The 22,148-nt window shown below is 48.2% G+C and overlaps 1 protein-coding gene across 1 annotated transcript; it reads right to left on the bottom strand.

The window, feature by feature from the left end:
- Positions 1-1,334: 1,334 nt before the first annotated feature.
- Positions 1,335-16,651, bottom strand: spats2 (spermatogenesis associated serine rich 2). Its single transcript, XM_056274482.1, has 13 exons — positions 16,502-16,651; positions 12,424-12,705; positions 10,856-10,935; positions 8,109-8,217; positions 7,427-7,476; positions 6,997-7,219; positions 5,658-5,840; positions 5,369-5,504; positions 4,557-4,615; positions 3,135-3,244; positions 2,792-2,894; positions 2,028-2,173; positions 1,335-1,722 (listed from the first exon to the last, which is right to left on the bottom strand). Exons 2-13 carry the CDS (start codon positions 12,446-12,448, stop codon positions 1,447-1,449), a joined length of 1,500 nt encoding a protein of 499 aa, XP_056130457.1. The 5' UTR covers positions 12,449-12,705; positions 16,502-16,651; the 3' UTR covers positions 1,335-1,446.
- Between the last annotated feature and the right edge of the window lie 5,497 nt (positions 16,652-22,148).

The raw sequence follows: 22,148 nt of genomic DNA, 5'->3' as shown, positions 1-22,148 counted from the left end.
TGTTGAGGCTCAGCAGAGGGATCCGCCCCCCCCCCCAGCCGTCTCTTCACACACTGCGACACGAGACGTGGACCCGGCCTCAGCCTCCACGCATCCGAGACCCGGCGGCGGCCGTGGCACACAACCGAAATCTACGCCGCCCGAGGAAGGCGGGTCATCGGTTCAACCAGATTTTGCTTGCGGGACGTTGGACAAACGGTAAACACTGATAATAAGGGGGGGGGGAGGGGGAGGGGGAGGGGGGGCAAAGCACCTGACACCTTACTGCTCAGCCGCGTGTCACGTGATGCCACGCGGCTGCTCCGACAGTACCGGCCGTCCAGATGGCTGTTGCGGTGCCGACATCCATGATTTCAGAAAGGCAAAAAGTGAAGCTCGTGTGTGACTAAAGGCATAAACTGTTTTTGTGCACATGACAACACAACGGAACACAAAATTAAAAGAAAACAAAAAAACAGAACAAGAGCGCGTAGTATAAATTCCTTTCCCTAAATGTTCTGCACAAGAGATAAAAACGACAAGCTGTTGTCATTTGGTAGTATTCTACAAAGAGATCGAGCCCTCAATTAACGTTTACGACGACGACGACGACGACGAGCCAGAACAACCGTGTGACAAAACGACCCCCGGCCGGCGGCACGCCGCCGCGCTACCGGGTCACATGAGGGGATAATCTCCACGCTCCAACCTTCCACCGTAGCAGCCATAATGGAGGTTTTTGATATGTTTGCTTCTTCATTTATTTGAAAAAAAAAAACAGAAAGAAAGAAAAAAAGATACACGATCGTCTGTAGTGTGGATTGCGTGTCTGCTGTGTTGACGTCAGAGGAAAAACGAAACACTTCAGCTATAACTACCGGTGCACTTCTCCCCGATGTACCTTGCACGGCAGCCATGACTATTACTAGGGGGTTAGGAAAGAGCGAACGGCGGTGAAGAGTGCACCTCGGAGCCAATGCGAAGCCCAGCGCAGATGGAAAAGCATTCAGAAACTTAACTTAAACGACGCACAAACCACACAGAAGTAACCACACCGTCAGTCTCTGGGCAGAAAACACAACTTCAGACCGATGGACCGGTTTCTACGAAGCAAGAGAAACGGGCAGAAGACGGGACAGTAGCGTGGTTATGACATCTCTACCACGATGGAGGTGGAGGAATACACGCTACCGGTCCGTCAGGGACGGGAGAGATGCGCTAGGAAAGTAATGCCGTGAAGAAGAGGAAGAGGAAATGACAGCTTGGCGAGAGCGTTTCAAGTCTGGAGGATGAATGGACCGACGCGGAGGCGACATTATAGCTCAACAGACAAAAAAATATGTAAACTTATTCTATTCTTCATCGAAAGTAGTTAGTGGGCTTGGGGGGGGGGGGCTGCGGGTACCGGGAGGGGGAGTGCAAGGGGTTAGTAGACGGGGGTTCGACGGAGCCGGGGATTTTCCGCTGTCAAGGGCACGGCGTCCGCGGAGGCCTTTGGGGCAGCCCGTTATGAGAGGGTCGGTCTTGGCGGCTGGCGTTTGAGGCGTGGGAGGGACCTCGTGAGTTGCCCGAGTGCTGCGAGGAGGGGCCGGAGGGGCCTTGGCCGTCGCCCTGACTCCCGTTACCCTGCGAGCGGTAAGTGGAGCGGGCGGGGTTCCGGTCGTGGTATGAGCCGCCGTTATACCGCGGGCCACCGGAGTGATAGCCCTGTCCTTGGAAAGTACGCCTGTTGCCTTGGAAAATCTGAAACAGGGAGAGAAATCAAACGGTTAGCACCGCAGGAGAAACCAAAAAAATAAATGCATGTGCCCATCATGAATCAGGAACACAACAACACATATCCAACAACCCATATATCCAAACTACACAAAAAAAATCACTGTCCAAGGGAATGAATGGCAGCCAAGAGGACTGTCAGAACCGCCGGTCTGCGTGGGCTAGCAGTTAGCTTAGCCTGCCCCGCTTCCACATCCTGAAAATCTGCTCCTGCAAACCGTCAGGCTGCTGTGTGGTTTAAATGTCCGACGCGCTGCACTTGTGCGGCTGACCTGCTTGGCTGGTGGAGGGCGGTGTTCGCTGCTTGCACTTGGCGGTTGGGTGGTGGAAGGGGTTTCCAGCAGCCCTGGGCTGGCGACGGAGGAGGAAGTGGAACTGCAGCGAGAGCGATCCGAATAGCCGGTCCGCGGGTGGTAAACTGTAAAACACGCAATGAAGCAAATCACTCACAGCATCCTCTCTCCTACTTGCAGTTCTGGGACACCTGCCACCAGTCATGAAGCAAGAGTTCCTCCCCTAGCAGTGACGTCAGTCATCTGAAGTGACACTATAGAGACGCACCGCTGCGGCACAAACTTGTCTGGAAAAAATTATAAAGGAGCGCTGGACAATTCACGACGCTGAAAACAAAAAGTAGGTTGCATCTCGTAAATGCTGCGCCACAAAAAGGAAACTTTATTTTCATCATCACCTACTTCTTATCCATCCACTCTGATATGGTGTAAAGTGCACTGATTCGCATTTTAATGTACAAAACGTGCTGAAGAAAAGTTGTTTACTGATGATAAAACTGCAGGTGATAGATATACTAGCCGTCTTGCCGGTGGCAGGGTGCAGAGCAGTTTGGATCAACTCAGTAGTCGGACTTCATACATTTCCCTTCACACTTGTGTTGAGATTTTGATGGTAGAAATGGTTTATTTTCAGTTAGCAGTTCACTTTCAGATTTGATTTGGGCTGAAACCCTTGGAAGGGAGGTATTCTACAATGTTTTATTGCAGGACCCACGAGCAGAGAGTCAGTAGAGCCGCCGTACCTGATCCGAAGCCTGCGATGCTCGTCTTCAGTGGTTCAAGCTCAAATGTAAACCTCACAGCTTTCCCGAGATCCTCGTCATATTTACGTTCACTCACAAAGTGCTGCAAGAGAGAACCGAGGTCAGTGGCCAGCACATTTAACCTGCGGAAACGCATGCGCCGCACGTCAAACACACCGGAGTAAACTGCAACCCAACGACTGATATCCCCATTACAAACAGGCTTTTAGTTTAAAAGTGAACACCAGTCTTTCTTTCCGTCCGTCAACTGGGACGAAGTGAAAAATAACATTAATCTCAGCCTTCCTTTAATGCTGCAAAATGACTCTGACTGTGACCTTACCTTAATGTCCGCCCTTAGTTCAGTCAACTGGTCCTCAGACATGGTCGCAGACTTGTCTGTGAGCCGTCTGAGCTCCTCTGCTCTCTTCTGACGGCCATCCAGGATGGCCACTGAAAAGCAATTGCAAAGTGTGACCTTCTCAGGGTTTCAAACTCTGTTCAGACTGAACGGGGCATAAATGAAAAGCGACAGTTTCAAAAGAGCAGACCGACATCTCAGCTACAGGTAAAAGAGGACTGTAGATGGTCTGCACATTCTGAAAAGGTTCAGAAAGTGTTTGCTTTCAGCAGTGAGGCGATGCAACATGTAGCCAAAATGACCGCTGCCTTTCTAAGTCTGAAAAAAAAAAAACCCAACAGACTCTAAATAGTCATTTCCAGACGGCCTTTCCGCGTTTCAGTGACATCTACAGTAGAAAAACCGAGCCAAGCTTGACCTGAAACTACTTTGGTGAAGTACAAAGTACACAGGTTGTCAAAAGAAGTTGCGGAAGACAAGCGTCTGAGTGATATAAAGGTTAAAATAACCATTTTCTGCAAACGGATGTGAAACCGTAACTAATATGGTGTCTTCTCCTCTCAAAGACATTTGGCAGTCATAAAGATCTACAGACTTGTGGAGGTCGCTGCATGTCGGCTATTTTACATACATACCAAGAGGTACATGGCTCAAACATTATCCAAAACTATTAAGACATGTGTCTTTATCGGGATTTATCAGACGTAGACAAGTGTGCTCTCAAACCAGCCATCGGCTGGCGGCGTAACGGTAGACACGTCAGGTCATTGCACATCTAAACAGATAAATAGGTAGACGGATAAATCACAGCTCAGCAGTAGCATAGTCCCACGCTGCAGGAATTTACTGGCAGGTCAGTTGCGACGGGGAGTCAGTAGGCTCACAGAAAACGCTCTTACCGGAGAGTCGTAGGTACAGAAACAGAAAAGGGGGAAGAAGCCATTCCAACAGATGTACAGCAGGGGAAGAGATTAGCCGAGGAGGCTGGTAAATCTGGAGGAATGCTGGCTTTTGTAATGTCAGAGGACTGCCGGAGAGTTCCCTCTGTCTCCCACCCCCGATTCCCCACACACACCTTGCACAAAGACAGCATTGACTCTCCCCTGACACCTGACACTATTCACTTTTTCCAGGCCTAGAACACACACCACTCTACACTGGGGGGGGGGGGGCAGAATGGCCTACTTGTACAAATATGTAGTCTTGCTCCGTCATGTTACACACGGAAAGGTATGCTCAAGGTATAGCAGTGCCCCGAGGGAAGTTTGTTCTTGGCCTCCCATGTTAAGTCTATTTAACTACACCTTGGAAGTGATATAGGTCAGATTCTCCATGTGACCCGCGAGCCGGTGTGTGTTTTACAGGATTTGGTTCAGTCCAAACACTTGAAAACATTGTACTCACTGGCCTCCGCTTTGACTTTGTCCATTTCAGCCAGTAGAGTTACTTCTCTGTCCATTAGACTGTGGGGGGGGGACAGAGAGAGAGAGAGAGAGAGAGAGAGAGAGAGAGAGAGAGAGAGAGAGAGAGAGGAGAGAAGAGAAGAGAGAGCGAGACAGAGAGAGGAGAGAGAGCAAGCAAGGAGAGGAGAAAAGAGAGAGCGAGAGAAGAGAGAAGAGAACGAGAGAAGAGAGAAGAGGAGAAAAGAGAGGAGAGAGAGAGAGAGAAAAGAGTGAGCGTGAGAAAAGAGAAAGGGAGAGAGAGAGAGAATGGGGTGGGGACAAAGACAGGTCTTTTACTTATCCAAGATAAGGAGTTAGATTTTGCACTTTGACTTTACACTGTGACTGCGGTCGAATCCCATTGATTAGCACTTATCCAAAATATTACAGGGAGAGATGATTAACCAAAACAACATGGTGCACGCCAGAAAAGCAGACTGACACAATGACTAAGCAGAACAGCCCATATCCACAACTCTGAGCTACCTGCAGCTTAAATACAGCACATTCTGCAAGACTCACAAAGTGCTACACTCATCATGTAGAGCCAAGGCAAGAAACATTAACTCAGATTCTCTGATACATTTCCTATTATCTTATCAATGTAGGCTGTTAAACCTCGTGGAAAATGTTTAGGCATTCCATGGACTACCAGGGAATCTGACAAATTCGCTTTGTTTCCATTGCGCCTCGCCATTCCAAGTCCAACCAGGACTTAATATTTCAGATGGTACAATTGGACAGATTTGGAAATGTGGGGGGGGGGAAGAGTACCAGCTCTGGAGCTCAGCAAACGTTTGCTTCATCCTTTTGATTGAGGAGTCCATCTCATCTTTGACCACCATCCTGTAGCGGGTGAGCGAGGCGGTGCACCTCTGCAGATCTTTCACGGAGCGGTCAATATTGGGCGCTGAGGGGCAGACATTAGAGACGAGATGTCTAAAAAGATACCCGCATTTCTCGGGATGCTCGGTTATCAGCTGAAAGGACCAACTCAATGGGAAAAACTGAAAGACAAAGCTACATGCACTACTGGGTATTTGGGATGTGTATGGTGTCTAACCCGTCTTCTTGATTCCTGATGACCCTTGCAGCTCGGTGGCGTTGGGTGCTGTGGAAGATGCAGGGGGATGGGAGTTGGAGACTGGCCTGTGGCGTGTCTTGTTGCCCCTGGGGCCCCGGTGATTCCTGCTGCCCTGCTGGGAGATGGGGCTGGGGGCGGCAACTTGACTCTCCGCTTCTGCACCTGTGAAGAGGAAGATCAGCATGTGCCGTCAACCAGCACTGAAGTGAGGACTTCTTGATTTTAAGCTGCCATGAGCGGTTTTCGCCGGTTATTTCGGTCTCCGTTTAATTCTGAAGCCTCGCCATGACCGACATGAACGACGTGCTCAAAAAGACATTCTGAAAAATGTTAAACGTCAAGGAAAACAATTAGACAAGAGGAGTGAGAGAGGAGTCGACCCGCTATAGGAACTTGTCAGATGACTAGCGGCTACTGGGAAAGTGAGCTGGCTGCTGACGTCCGACCCAACAGAACTGCCCCCCCCTTTTTCTCCCCAATTGTATCCGGCCAATTATCCCACTCTTTCGAGCCGTCCCGGTCTCTGCTCCTCCCCCTCTGCCGATCCGGGGAGGGCTGCAGGCTACCACATGCCTCCTCCCATACATGTGGAGTCACCAGCCGCTTCCTTTCACCTGACAGTGAGGAGTTTCACCAGGGGGACGTAGCGTGTGGGAAGATCACGCTATTCCCCCCAGTTCCCTCTCCCCGCCGAACAGGCTCCCCGACCGACCAGAGGAGGCGCTAGTGCAGCGACCAGGACATCCGGCTTCCCACCTGCAGACACGGCCAATTGTGCCTGTAGGGACGCCCGACCGAGCCGGAGGTAACACGGGGATTCGAATTAGCGATCCCCGTGTTGGTAGGCAACGGAATAGACCCTACGCTACCCGGCCGTCCACCGATGTTACTTTGTACGGTGCACAGTGTGATCACTCACAAAAAGGTGAAGCATTACTTCAGGACGTAGCGCGTACTTCATCAGTTAGCATAACTTTCGCTTTTCCACATGCTAATGTCTGACTGTACTGTGGAAAACAACAACCTGTGTTGTTTTTATAAATATTGTAATGACAACAGTCCAAAATTATGCGAAAATTTATATTTTCACAATACACAATGCCCCCCCCCCCCCCCACAGTGCCTAAGCCTTCCAGAGGCCGGCCCTTAGTTTTGGTTTTTTTTGTATGTTAAGTGAGAAACGGCTCACTTATAACAAAAACATTGTTTTGTCGGGTGTTATAAGATAAATTAAAAATATATGTGCCAAATATGCATAGAACTTGGCCTGAGAAAAAGATTTGTGTTTTTGCTTTAATGCCTGGGGTTCTGCGATTACCTGTCGTTTCCGATATGGCCGCTTCAGAGTCCAGCTCCACCGCGTCCAGGGAGGCCGAGTCCAACTGTTCGCTCAGAGAATCCAGAGACTCTCCGTCCAACGCAGACCCGTTGGCGTGAAAACCGTTCACCTCCTCCTTGTTCTCCGCAGGCGGCGTTGCCGGCGGCGCCGTGGCCTCCGGCTCCGGCTCCGGCTGGGGCTTGGGCTTCTTTTTCTTCTTGGGCTGAACACGGAAGTTATCAAGATAAGACTACCAGTAAACTGAAGAAAAACCCTGCAGTTACATTTTGGAGACTTGTACTGTTGACATCTCAGTCAAAGCAAACAAAAAGTAATTAACTACAACACCCAAGGAACATTCCAGTTCAGATGACACACGTCTTTGAACTAGGGCAGAAACCGAAACAAAGGACAAGGCTTTACACGTCACCTTCTTTTTGCCAGTCACATTCCACTCCTTCAGGATCTCCACCGCGCTGCCTGTGACGCAAAACAAACCACCATGAAGAGCATTGTGTCTGACTGACGACATACTTCAGATGACGGTCGTTACCATTCGTTTATTGTACCCAATTTACAAGCCTGTCATCGCCTCAGTGTCACTTCAGCGCAGCTAAATAAAGACCAGAGCAGTGTCAATGTAAGAGGGACTGCCTGCTCATACCATAATTAAATACGGAGGGCTGGGTTCAGAGCTGAAAAAAAAATCATTGTTGAATCTATGAATGACAGAGGACAGATAAGGAAAAGAAAGAAAGAATGTTCAGTGTCACACGAGGAAACATGAGGCGCTGCAGGCCAACGGCTCAGATCTAATTAAATGTGCAAGGAAGCAACGTACTCCAAGAAATTATCCGGCAATACGCTGTGAAAGAGGGATGAATAAGGGAAATTGCATTTACCAACACTTGCATAATTGAAATGGCCCGCTCCGTCGAATCATTGGAAAATAAAAATCCTAGTGTTTACAGTGTCCGATCCAATGCAGTTTTACAAACATGCAACACTACTTCCAATGCCGACCCTACAAATCTCAGCAATGGTGCAAGTGGAGTCTCTGTGGTCTACGTAATGGCTTTAGGTCTGCGGATCAAACAGTGACGTCCCCGTACCTTCTAAGAATGCTTGGACCGCCTTGTCGACACAATTCTCAAAATGCTGCAACACCAGAACAATCTCATTGTTGCTTTTGTTGGGGACGACTGCCCTGACGGCGCTGATCTGGAAAAAAATAAGAAGTGGAGGAGAAACAGGTTCTGCGTGAGGGTCATCCATACGACATCACCTTGAATAACAACCACAGACGCTCGTACTCTTTAAAACATGCGCCTCGAGGATGCATTAATAACCCAATACCGTCTTTGTACTAATAAAGGAAGCAAGCCAACAAGCAAGTGTGGCGTCTCATGAGCGGTTTTCTTTTGGGGAGGGAGAAAAAAAATTGAGGAAGGGGGAAGCGGCCACGTAGCAGCACCTCAAGTGCAAAAAATAACTTCCCTACGTCACCGTTGCGTAGACAGATGTTCATACCTCAGAGCAGTTTCCATTTGAAACTCAGTGATGTATCACGGCGATTCAGTCGGCGGTTTTCACTTAAATGTATCTGAAAATGTACTTAAAGACTACAAAAAAAAAAATCAATAAAAACACTCTACTACCATTGTAACCACTGAAGTGGCCCACTTTTTCTGTAATACCTTTGGAACAGGTTCTTTAGGAGTGAAAAAACTGAAATGTGCGGCTTCAACAACTTCCCCTTTATCTGTCGTATCACAAACCTCCACCCTTCAGATGTGGCTTTACAGTCTTTTTCAAAGTTGAGAAAGGGAAGGAGCGCTGCAGATACTCGCGGTGTTACTGCTGATGTGGAGGCTCCATATTTTTTTTCCCCCCTTCCCCTCCGCAAATTGTATCTGGCCAATTACCCCACTCTTCCCAGCTGTCCCGGTCTCTGCTCCACCCCCTCTGCCGATCCGGGGAGGGCTGCAGCAACTCAGTTTTCCAGGTCTCCCATCCAAGTACTAGCCAAGCCCATACCTGCTTAGCCTCTGTCATTTGGCAGAGCCAGGGTACATGTTGATATGGCTGCTGGGTAACAACTATTGACACAGAACAGGACTCCAAGATTCCTATTTTACATTTGTCGATTTGCAGCCAATTTTCTTCCCCCTTCTCCCCAGTTGTACCTGGCCCATCACCCTGTTCTCTTAGCCACCCCGATCGCTGCTCCACCCCCTCTGCCGATCCGGGGTGGGCTGCAGATTACCACATGCCTCCTCCCATATATGTGGAGTCGCCAGCTGCTTCTTTTGCCCTGCAGTGAGGAGTTTCACCGGGACATAACGTGTGGGAGGATCACACAGCTGGAAGTGACTGGTATTGCACTTCTCACGAATGTGGTCATTCCCATGACCTTCAATGTCTCTTAATGCCAAATTATCCAACCCACTGGGAGGCTGATGGAGGTATGGATCAGTCCAAATAATTGTGAGAAATCAAAAGGAAAGATGCCAGGCCTCCGATGTATCAACCCGTTACCCAGTTTCCCCCCCAAGGATGAATAAAGTATTCTGATTCTGATGACTAGAATAACTAAGAAACCTGAAAAAAAAAAATCACCTCTGGCGATGCCAAAAATCAAGCTCACTAGGAAACTGAAGTGGTGCGAAACACTCACACACCCGATAACAATGCATTTCAAAAATGACAACCGGGGGTGTCTGGGTTGCATATTCTGTTGCCTACCAACACGTGGCTCGCCGGTTCGAATCCCCGTGTTACCTCCGGCTTGGTCGGACGTCCCTACAGACTCAATTGGCCGTGTCTGCGGGCGGGAAGCCGGATGTGGGTATGTGTCCTGGTCACTGCACTAGCACCTCCTCTGGTCGGTCGGGGCACCTGTTCGGGGGGGGGGGAGGGGGAACTGGAGGGAATAGCGTGACCCTCCCACGCGCTACGTCCCCCTGGCAAAACTCCTCACGGTCAGGTGAAAAGAAGCGGCTGGTGACTCCACATGTATGGGAGGAGGCATGTGGTGGTCTGCAGCCCTCCCCGGATCGGCAGAGGGGGTGGAGCAGGGACCGGGACGGCTCAGAAGAGTGGGGTAATTGACCAAGTACAACTGGGGAGAAAAAGGGGGAAAAAATACCCCCTCCCAAAAAAAAGACAACCGTGTCCAACTACCAACCTGGCCAGAGACACATTACCCACGCCCATTATCAGTACGGTTCAACTTGGGATGTGGCAAGAAGGCCAATCGCCAGTCTCATTAAACAATATATAGGAAATCTTGAGACAGTCGGCAATTTTCTCTTATTTGGATTTGTTGGTCGGCATGATGAAAAATGTAAGAGCGGTGTGGACCGGTCACACACAAATGCAAATCTTCCTAAATGTATTTTTGGATCCTTTTTCTTCGGCGAGGTGTGCGACTGTAAAGGCAGCACCTGATTGGCTGTTCAGATTCCTCTAACTGCGTTTCTGTTTTTGCACACTAAGTCCATGTGGACTTTTTTTTGAAGTGGTAATTATGCTCGCAGAGGTTCTCTGACACATGCATCCAATTCACAAACAAGCTGCACCCAAAAAAAAAAAAATTAGGGCTCCAGTAAATTTGGGCGGATAAGACGTTTTGTGAAATCTGGCCTCTCTCAGAACAGGCCAGAACAAATTCGAGAAACACGGTATAAAAAAAAAAAAAAGTGGAAAGAAAATGTTCTTGCAGGAGGCCCCGTGTTCAGTTTTAGACCACTAACGACTGTCGAAGTCATAAAAATCTCTTGTTTTTCTGCACCCCCCCCCCCCAGCCTAAAAAGCCTTCTTATGAGAGTTTGTGAGCAGTCGATTCATCTTTCCTTACCTTCTCCTTCATCCGCTCAAACGTTCCACCCTGGGACATGACCATTTTAGAATGAGTGTCAAACACCACCCCGGAGGCATCTGGAAGAAAAGGTCAACAAAAAAACAAAAAAAAACAATCAATTTTCTGCTTTGCCTCACCGAGTCTTATTTGCAAAATCAAGACAAATGACCCAGAATGCACCGTCACCCCTGGACACTGCAAGGTGGATTCCTTGACAGGGTTAATTTTGAGGAGGCGGACACGCTTGGGATTAAAGGTGGTTTTACGCGGGCACATCGAGGCCCGGGAACCCTCTCGTTTGTGCGTCCAGGTCTCCGCACCTGAACGAGAATATGCAGACAACATCGACATCATCGAATGAGACGTCCCGTCTCGCATTTACTTTCACGACAAGTTGACAAAACTTAACACGCGTGTCTCCAGCAGTCCCGTTCATAAGAGACGTTAAAACAGTGTTTCTCAACCCAGTCCTCAAGGAACCCCTATCCTGCATATTTTCTGTGCAACCCTGAATAGGTACCCGTTTGTAGCTATTCAACCAATCAGCAATGAATTTCGTCAGACGTTGCACACCTTGCATAATTAAGTGCTGTGAGATGATTGGTTGAGTAAGTACAAGCAGGGCTACCTATGCAGGGTTACAATGAAAATCTGCAGGATAGGGGTTCCTTGAGGACTGGGTTGAGAAACGCCGCGTTAAAACCTGGTGAGTGGAGAAGGAAGCAACAGATCACAGTACACTACGCAGTGCACTCAGAAGGTACCGGCCTACGTGGAAACAGTAAAGTGGGTGCAGCCGTTCCGTTTACCAGACATGAAGGGCACTTGTACACGAACCGACGTTAATCCACGACATTTTTCCAGCGCCTGGGCATTCATTCGAGACACACAAGCTCTGCATAAACATTCAAAACCAGTAACAACCAAACATGGCCCGTGTGTTTCAGACGAGAACAACTCAGCCGTTCTTTATTTTTTATTTTTTTGCACCAGAGGAAGGGGGCAGATCATCTCATTCAAGCTACACTCGATGAGATGAGAAACAGCTGAGGTTCAGAAAACAAAAAAAACAAAAAAAGGAAAAAAGAAAAGAACATGTGGCATGCCTAACAAATGTCTGGAGGAAATCTCTTTTTTTTTCTTCCGAGACTGACCAGCAGAAGCCTGTAGCTGAAAATGAATCATCAGCGTAAAAGTAAAGTCGACCGATGAAACGACCGCTTCACTACGGGGATAAACGACAGGTTCCTTAGTAGGCGTCTTAACCCCACGCGGAACTATGACGCAGAAGTCTTCATAAATTTCCATAACCGACTTCACGGCGTTTCCTGCGACCGCTTTAAACCTCGGGCCGAGTTTGCAAATTTAGTTTGCAATTATTTCATTAAGCTCTGTGCAAAAAGTAGCGTTATTCTGGGCTTCGCGTTTGCAGGAAATTGGTCAAAATAAAACAAAAAACGAGGCTACACTTCTCCGCAAGCCTCGATAGCTGGCGATCTACTGAACTCGACGACAAATCTGTACTCGCATCAAAAAAAAATAAAATCAATACATGAAATACATACCTTTTTGACTGTTTTTCTTGGCCATGTTATCAACTGCTTTTTGATTGTGTGGCTCCTCGAGTAATGAATGATCCCCCCAACTTCAGATTCACAATATAAATGGTTCCACAGTGATTATTTTGAGTGCAGTAAATTTCCTCTCCAGATTTTCTTCCTTAGACGAGATGCCAACAAAAGGCTCACAGCTGGCAGAAAGAAAGGTTGGAAGAGGCCGGATCAAATCGGGCCTACAGCACTTAGGCAAAAGAGTTGACTCCGGCTCTCCGCAAAGTCGACCAAACTCTGGAGGGGGGGGGGGGGGAGAGAGAGAAAAGAATATAAGCCGTCATATGAATTAGGGATTTAAAAAATGTGTCTTGCAAATGCGTAAAGCCTCTAAAGTTTTTTTTTTTCCCCCTCCGACTCAAAATGTCACAAACGTGATCCGACGGTCGTAAATAGGGAAAAAACCGTTACCTTTTTGCATGCTGCTTGGTCATGTCAAAGTGTATGTTAACTGTTCACTTTAACTACTGAAAATAGGAATAATGCACATCAACTCAAATCCATTTCCTTTGACCATAAAAGAGAGATACAATGAAAAACAGATTTCAATAAATTACTGTATCTGGCACTCCATTCAGGACAATCTGCATTCAATATTGTGCTTGGCAGCAGCGTTGCATTTGAGTTTGCAAAAAAACACAGCCTTCTTGGTAACGCATCTAGGCCGACTGTTTTCTCCTCGGGTTGCTAAAGTCTGCAGGAGCGGGAGGGGTGCTAAAAGTTTTAAGGCAATTTGGAGAATTCCCCGTGCCACTATAAGCTGCAGACTTAACGATTGGAATGACGGTCATTATTCATTTCAAATACACACAGTTAGCATATGTATTTCTATAAAGAGACCCGGTCGGCTGCCTTGTAGAATTGACACAAGTCTGCCGGATTTGTTTGAACTAAAATCTAAGGATGTTCAAACAGTAGACCGTTCCCAGCTACAGTCACCTTTCGACACGCTTTCAGAAAATTACGTAACCCTTACCTTTATCCGTCCATATCATATCCTATCAGTTAGCAGAATGATTTGCAGGGAATCCTGGCTAGCCCGACGGTCATAAATTCAGTTCCAGGCCCTTGCAACTGGCCAACTCAGCACAGTTTCAGATGCCTTTACAAATTCTTCAGAGCTTTCTGGACATGCATCCTCCATGCTTATTTCCTTAAATAAAACCCGGCTGCAAGTTGGTGGGCAGGCGTCTTACCCAGCCTGCAGGTCTGCCAGTGTAGACTGACGGATTTCGGTTTTTGAACAAAGTACATTCACGCCAGGACTTTCCTCAATTAAAACACGTAGGCTACTGATATTTTACCCATCGTTTCAACGCGGTTGTCAAAATTTCTTGTCAATTTCCGCTCTCACCTTGGTTTGTCGGTGGCGTTGCAGAACAAGGGGGTCTAGGGCAGTGAGAGTTTTGTTAAGGCTGGCCCCCCCCTAACCTCCCCTGTCAAACGTAGAATGATCTGCACCACGTTAAGCAAACTGGAGTCATTTTATAGGCCAGCAGCCGGGCCCTGCTTACATTTCGTTTCCGACGCAGGACCTCTAGAAACAGAAACTTAGGCAACACAAACACACCCTTTTGATTCTGCTGTCGCATGCCACAGCCCCGGATTGTGTGCCAACACACCTTTGGACACGTCAGACTCAATTTACTGGTCAACAAGGGACACCGGACCAGCCGCTCATGCAAGGAGATGCATTGTGTTTATCAAGAGGGAGGGGTGCTTGAAATCTTCCAGTACACCAGGTGCACTTGAGTCATTAATGACGAACTTCTAGACGTGTGCCAAGCAGGCACTGCAATGCAACAGCTGATCAATGGTTTGCTCCAAACCGAATAGCTGAGTTAAGCGGGAAAGAAGGTCGTAGAAGGGACGGGGTCGTGTTTCTATACAACAACAAAAAACAAAAACAAAATAAATGTAATCTTGTTTCCGACTGAATAAACACGCAATACAGCAAGTGGCTCCGATCCATTTCAATCCCAAGGCTGTTTGTTTACAAACCACTAGAAGGCCCGAGACGTCCCTTTGCGTTCAGGACAGATACCCGTTGTGGTTCCTCCTTGGGGGGCAGACTCGCAGCGAGCGGCCTAATGGGTCTCGTTACACCCCGGGACCCTCCTTGGTTTGTTGGATCAGCGTGTTGCTTGTTCTGATTAGTTGAAAACGTGCAAGTTGTACCTCATTGCCACCGCTTGCATCCCCCACTAAACATCGGCACGATGACACGTATCTTGAAGAGATTTGTGATTTTGAACGCCCCACGGTGACGGACCCGCGGATGCACGCTCACCAACTTTGGGGCAGACCGGCGAGGAAAGCTCTGCAGGTTTGTCATGGGAAAGGGGAAACCATGCATGGCTGGCTAAGCGCAGGGGCCTTAAACTGCGGTTGGGCGACTATCTGACTTACTGTACACCATAGGCGTTTCTAGCCCATTTTTTGGGGGCGCTGCAGCACCCCTAAATTGAACCCCGGCACCCCTAAAATTGGAGAGATTTGTTATTTTCTACTGTATGTCCATGTTTAACAAGCTGAAGAAATGTCAAAACCATATCCGGTATATGGTTTAAACGTAATATTTTAAACAACAAAAATACAGCACCCCCCCATGCTTCGAAAATGGTTTGATCTACCCCCCCAAAATGTATCTTGCCTGGCCGGCCAGCACTCTGGCTGCTCAGCACCCCTAAAGCTCTGATCCTAGAATCGCCCCTGCCATAGGCGTTTCTAGCCCATTTTTGGGGGTGCTGCAGCACCCCTAAATCGAACCCCAGCACCCCTAAAACTGAAGATTGTCTACTGTATGCCCATGTTTAATAAGCTGAAGAAATGTCAAAACCATATCCGGTATATGGTTTAAACGTAATATTTTAACAACGAAAATACAGCACCCCCCCCACGCTTCGAAAATGGTTTGATCCACCCCCCCCAAATGTATCACTCTGGGTGCTCGGCACCCCTAAAGCTCTGATCCTAGAGTCGCCCCTGCTGTGTGCACGTATAACACCATCACTTATTATTCACGTACACATGCAGCCTCTCAACCCTGCGAATTTAACCCAAAATGGCTAGGGGGGGGGCAGCTACCACAGCGTTATGGGGTACCGAACGCCAATACGGACCTGGGGATCACTCGGGAGGAGACAAGCCGCGTCACCGCCTCGATCGCCCGGCCCCCGGTACGAGCGAACGCCGCTTGAGTGAAAGTTGGGGAGTCCGGCGTATTTCCAAACCCCCCGGAGGTCACACGCGTTTAGCGGCGCGGCGAGCGTCCATTCGACGGCAGGACGGTAAACGCAGCGAGGGGAGAGACGGGGAAGAAGAGCGACCCGGACCGGATCCGAACCCGCGGCGCCGCTGACCGGGGCCCTGCACACTCACTCGGGCGGCTCGGCGTCTCCTATCGCCTGGCCGCGGGGCCGCGTTAGCGTGCTAAGGGTTACCCGGTTACGGGCCGGGCCGGGCCGGCTGCCACTTAACGGGCGTTACACGCGGCTGCCCTCCCCCCCACCCCGGGCCGACTTACGTTGTACAATACCGACACGCGAGGCGCTCCGCCGGGCTCCGGGCCTGGGTCCGCTGCGACCGCGGGTTCGAATCCGGCTCGCTGCACTTCTTTACCCCCCCCCCCCCCGTGCTTCCTGGCGTGCAAAGTCTGAAAATATGACCCGAAAAAAAAGGGGGGGGGGAAAGAGAGAGATAGAGATAGAGAGGGGGGGGGAGGGCAGTTATTGTGCAGGCAATATCTGCGGATGCCCCCGCAGCGTTAGCCGCCGCCAAGCTAGCGCCTTGCCCGGGCTGCCGTTGCTTTACTCAGCGCCCCGGTGCACCGCTGACCGGCCCCGCGGACGTTACACGTTAGCGCCTCCGTGAGCCTCCGGGCGTCGCACACTCAAAACGGCGCCCGACGGGCGCTAGACGCCTCCGCGTAAACGAGCGGGGAGGGGGAGGGGGAACAACGACTACGTACTTTCGGTGGCGGGCAAAGCGACCCCCCGAAAAGAAAAAAGAGCGGCTTCTAGAAGCGCCTCACCTCCTGCTTGGCCCCCCGTCGTCCGCCGCCGCAGGTCTCGCCGAGCGCTGGAGCCGTCTGCCGCGGCCGACGGGCTTCTCGCCTTCCCTTCGGGTTGCCACGTCGCATGAGACCAACCCCCCTTCCCAGGCGCGCCAAGTTAAGCGGTGCCCTGCCGAATTTCGCCTCCGCTGTAAAATACGCACCCCACACCCCCTCCTCGCCGGTTCAGCGCCTGTACTTCCGTTTCGTTTCACGCCGGGAATTAAAAGAAATAGGGAGTTATTTTGCTTTTTTTTTTTTTTTTTGGTTTTGTTTTGGAGCCTCAACGCGATTTCGTAACCAAAAAAAAGTAGCGCTTCTGGAAGCAGCCAAAAAAACGCCCGTTCTGTAGAAAATGGGAGCGACGCGAATACTGCTTTTAGTTGTCTGCACGATGGGAGGCACAGGGAGCCATGATAACCATCTGGGACAGGGTTCGAGTGAATTCTGACTGTTAACTCAAATATGGTGCAGTTCTCTGCTTTAATCAAAAGCGTCAGTCATATTTGCACCAATTATAGTTTTGGGGTTTTTTTATGGACGAGTTATCTTTGACAGTTTTAATAACAGGCAGGAAATTGACCTACTTTGCCCTTGGAAGGAGTTCAGATGTCGTGCAAATCATTGTTACGATGGCCCTGTCTTCTCAACTCCGTGTTATTCATTGCACCGAGCTGAGAGGGTCTACTCCCAAGCCGAAACCTGTTTCGTATTAAAAACTAAGCGATCGTGTCTCCTGGGATACATATTCTACAGGGGACACTAAATTTGACTTAACAGCGTCGACCGTTGACACGATCAAGATTGAGACTTTCGTTTAATGAAAGCATTCTTTCACTGCTTACTGTAAGGAAGGTGGTGGTGGTGGTGGTGGTGGTGGTGGGGGGGGTGCTTGATGTAATCAGGCTACTTTAAGGGAACTGGATTATTCTCTCCCATGACATGACAGATACCTGGCGATGAAAATGACATACAAGGGTGGAAAGAGTTTTCTTTCCTTTAACGTTTCTTTAACTTCATCCTTTAATAGGCACCCAAAGTTATCCACCCTCATAAAACACATTCAAATGGGGCAGTTTCCATTTTTTCTTTTTAAAAAATAAATGTGGTAACACTTTAGTATGGGGAACATATTCTAAGTAAAAACACTTAATTACTGGTGAATTAGTAATGATCAAGATGTCACTTTAGTATGGGGAACATATTCTAAGTAACAAAAACTTAATTTAGAGTAATTTAACACTATGAACACTTGTAGTTTTGTGTGTTGTTATGTAAGAACAGACCATATTCATTAAGTGTTAGTAAGGGAGAATACCTCTTCTTGTGGTACTACCACCTTATAAAGGCCATACTAAGCAAAGCATATTGAGATGGTACTACTAATAAGCAGTACTTCTGAGGTTATAGAGGGAAAACTCATAGTTCATGGCTTACTGGTTGTATAATAAGGCCATGCAGAATAAGGCATTAATGAGTACGTCATAATGACCAATTAAGAGCCAATATGTTGCTAATTTGCATGCTAATAAGCACCTAAATAATGGTGACTATGTTCCCCATACTAAAGTGTTACCAAAAAGGTATTTCACGCTGCGTCAGTTTAGTCCAGTCAATGAAACACTTACTTGCAGAAAAGGCCAAGAGGTTTACTAACTTTATGCTATCACATCGAGAAGTATTCATCTTTGGACACCACTACTACTGATATAAAAATACAGTTACTAACTTGTGGAACAAGTAGGGCTAGTTGACTTACATAATTGTTGTCTTACATAACCGCAGACATTTACGTCATCTTGTCAAATAAATCATTGAAATACTGAAACACCCTCTCATTAATGACAATCAGGAGAATTGGATAGTGTCAACAATAAAGATCGCAATGTAAAGTATTGCTTGCTACAAGTCTGCTTGTAAATATTTCCAGTTCACTTCACGTAGTCTCCACCAGTAAATGTAATGAGAGGAGCCGTGCGAGGGAGTTACCTGCAGAACCACAGTGAGTATGTTTACATGCAATTCATGCAAATAAGAATTTATCTTTTTTAGGAGTTATTGCTTTATGCCAATATTTCAGTGATTCCACACAAATGGGTATTGGTAATGATGGTGATGACACTTGAGGAATAGCTATGTCTGTGTCTATTTGCATAATAAATTGTACGTGCCGTAAAAACTATGGATTAACCACTCCCCTCAATTTCTCTGCCCTTTAGCCTGTGCAGTGGAATTCTATCACTTCAATCTAAACTACTTCTACTATTACTACTACTGCTAATAATACTAGTAGTAACTTTATTTATATAGCACTTTTCTAAAACAATGTTACAAAGTGCTTTACAAAGAAATACAACCAGACAAGGCAAAAATAAGAATAAGACCAAATAAATAAGAGTAAACATAAAGCAGTATGAATAAATAATTACAAATATCAAACATTTGTAAAAGCCTTCATACAAGAAAAGTTGTAAGACGAGATTTAAAGAAGCTAGAGACTTGGTTTGTCTTAGTTCGACATGAAGAGAGGTACATGGTGTGGGGGCTCTAAAGCCTGATCACCCTTTGTAACAACCGAGACCTGGGGATAACCAGCAGGGCTCCATCTGTGGAGTTTAATGGTCGAGAGGGCGTATACCAGGTCAGTAAATCAGAAATGTATGTTGGAGCAAGACCGTTTAAGGCCTTAAAAGTGCGCAATACCATTTTAAAACCAATTCTAAATGTAACAGGGAGCCAGTGTACAGAGGTAAGCACAGGAGTGATAGGGTCATGCCTCTTTGTCCCGGTACTGAGCCGAGCAGTGGCGTTTTGTACCAACTGCAGATGGTGAAGGGAGGCCTTGCTGATACCTGAGTAAAGTGCGTTGCAATACTCAAGCCGAGAACAGATAAAAGCGTGTACAACTTGTTAGCATCAAATATTACCCCAAGAATCCTAGCAGCCTGCTTAAGACTACCTGACAGACCACCAAGATTAGTACCAAAAGGGCTGATGGAATTTGGGGGACTGAACAGAATGACCTCAGACTTATCATTGTTAAATTTACATCCAAAATTTAATGTCAGAGAGGCAAGTTGTGAGAGTAAGGTACTAGGATCTATGGGTTTTAGTGGCATGTATATGTAACGTGCATGGATAAGTAGACACGTGGTCTGGCGCGAGATTTACACCTCCCCCCCCCCGGATTTTCAAGGGCCGGCGAGAGCTCACCGGACGCCGCCGGAACCGCGACGCTTCCCAGGGCGCGGGCCCCTCTCTCGGGGCGAACCCATTCCAGGGCGCCCTGACCTTCACAAAGAAAAGAGAACTCTCCCCGGGCTCCCACCAGCTCCTCCGGGATCGCTTGCGTTACCACACTGGACGCCTTGGTTACCCCCCCCCCCCCCCCCGAATTCGCTACATTGGTGTCAGAAGTGGGATGGTGAGACCGTGAGGCCATCGGGAGCGTAGGCGCCCAGAGGCGTGAAGGAGCTGATATGCTTAAGCGCATGGATAAGTAGACACGTTGGCCGCTGGCTCACGGGTCGGACCCTTTAGTCGAGCGGTTAGCGATGTCTCCCGCGGTTCGGGCGATACGGGTTCGCGCCGCGGTACTTCCTGTGGTTACCCCCCCCCCGAATTCGCTACATATAACTGAGTGTCGTCAGCATAGAAATTATAAAACACATCGTGATTTTGGATGACCTGGCTAAGGGGCAGCATGTATATAGAAAACAGAAGGGGGCCAAGAACTGAGCCTTGAAGGACACCACAACTCAACTGAGCCATTGAGGATGTAAAGTTACCCAGAACAGAACAGCAGAAAACGTTCTGTTGGTGAGGTAAGAGTGTAATAAAGTAAGAGCCGAGCCCTTGATGCTAACCCAAGTCTTTAAGGGATGTAAGAGGATGCCGTGATCGACTGTGTCAAAGGCAGCACTTAAGTCTAAGAGAACTAAAATCAAGCAGTCACCTCTGTCTGTAGTCAGCAGTAGGTCATTAGTGACCTTAACCAGAGCTGTCTCGGTACAATTAAGTGCTCTAAAACCAGACGGAAATTTGTTAAAAACAATTAGTGTTCATAAAAGAAATCAAATGAGATGATTACTCTGTCCAGAACCTTAGATAAGAAAAAAAGGCAATTTGGAGATACACGGTTTAATTTTTGGTGGTTGTGAAAAATCAGCTAACAACGGCAATCATTTTAATAACGCCTGAAAATAGACAATATCATCAGTTTGACTTCTTCAACACTCTGGCAACCATATATGCTCTCATCAGGGATCTGAGACTTCTGGGTTTCAATAACCAAAAGAAATCAGTGTTAGACATTCAACAGTACTGGTGGCGGTCGTTGGTAACCCGGGCCTCGACCAATCCGGTATGGAAATCTGATTTATGATGGGCATATTTGATTTGGCAAAGGTTTTACGCCGGATGCCCTCCCTGACTTAACCCTCCCCACTGGGAGCAGCACTACGAATGCGCTGGCTTGTGCATCCCCAGTGGCTGGGTTCAGTGTTAGACATTAACATTTATGGAAAGATTGAACGATTTCAAAAATTCAACAGTGTCCCCCCCCCCTCCTCCTCTTTTTCTCACCAATTGTACCCGCCCAATTACCCCTCTTTTCCTAGCCGTCACTGCTCCACCCCCTCTGCCAAGCCGGGGAGGGCTGCAAACTACTACATGCTTCCTCCGATACATGTCGAGTCGCCAGCCTTTTCTTTTCACCAGGCAGTGAGGAGTTTCGCCAGGGGACCTAGAGCGTGCGAAGATCGTTATATTGATACGTTCTTTTCGTATATAGTCACGAAATGTATTTGATTAAATTCGTGTGTATTTAACGAAAACGTGTGAGACTCTGTTGGAAGATCACACTATCCCCCCAGTTCCCCCTTCTCCTCGAACAGGCGCCCCGACCGACCAGAAGAGGCGCTAGTGCAGCGACTAGGACACATAGCTACCCACATCCTGTTTCCCACCCGCAGACACGGCCAGTTGTGTCTGTAGGGCAGTGTTTCTCAACCCAGTCCTCAAGGACCCCCCTATCCTGCACATTTTCTTTGCAACCCTGAATAGGTACCTGTTTGTAGTTATTCAACCAATCAGCAATCAGATGTTGCACACCTTGCATAATTAAGTGCTGCGAAATGATTGGTCGAGTAAGTACAAGCAGGGTTACCTATGCAGGGTTACAATGAAAATCTGCAGGATAGGGGGTCCTTGAGGACTGGGTTGAGAAACACTGCTGTAGGGGACGCCCGACCAAGGCGGAGGTAACACGGGGGTTGGCAGGCAACGGAATAGCCCACCACGCCACCCGGATTCCCCAAAATGTAACGGTCTCAGTTGGGATTTCGATTCATTGATTAAGACCGTACCTCGATTTTTAGAAAGCAAACAAATGCGTCCACACGGCCACCTCAAAAAAAACCCCAGTATTACCATAACTGGGGCGAGACGGGCGAGCTCGTGCATATGTAAACGCACCCAGGCCAACTCACGTCCAACTCCAGCGGCTCCGACACGCTCACTCGCTCCAAACCTGGCAACCCGCGGTGCGTGTCGTCACTTCCGAAGTCCACGAATCGACGTAGGCGCGCACGCTTTGCCGCCCGGGGACGCCCGATTATTTGAAGGC

This window comes from Lampris incognitus, chromosome 2, assembly GCF_029633865.1.
Source record: "Lampris incognitus isolate fLamInc1 chromosome 2, fLamInc1.hap2, whole genome shotgun sequence".
NCBI classification, from domain to species: Eukaryota; Metazoa; Chordata; class Actinopteri; order Lampriformes; family Lampridae; genus Lampris; species Lampris incognitus.
This window is presented reverse-complemented; position numbering and strand designations above follow the sequence as displayed.

Bases quoted from the DNA above. Each gene is read 5' to 3' on its own strand.
- spats2 (XM_056274482.1), bottom strand. From the start codon at position 12,448: ATGGCCAAGAAAAACAGTCAAAAAG. The intron at 7,220-7,426 runs GTGACGTGTAAA...TTCCGTGTTCAG, and splicing joins ATGTGACTGGCAAAAAGAAG to CCCAAGAAGAAAAAGAAGCC. The intron at 2,174-2,791 runs GTACGGCGGCTC...CGTGTTTTACAG, and splicing joins CATCGCAGGCTTCGGATCAG to TTTACCACCCGCGGACCGGC.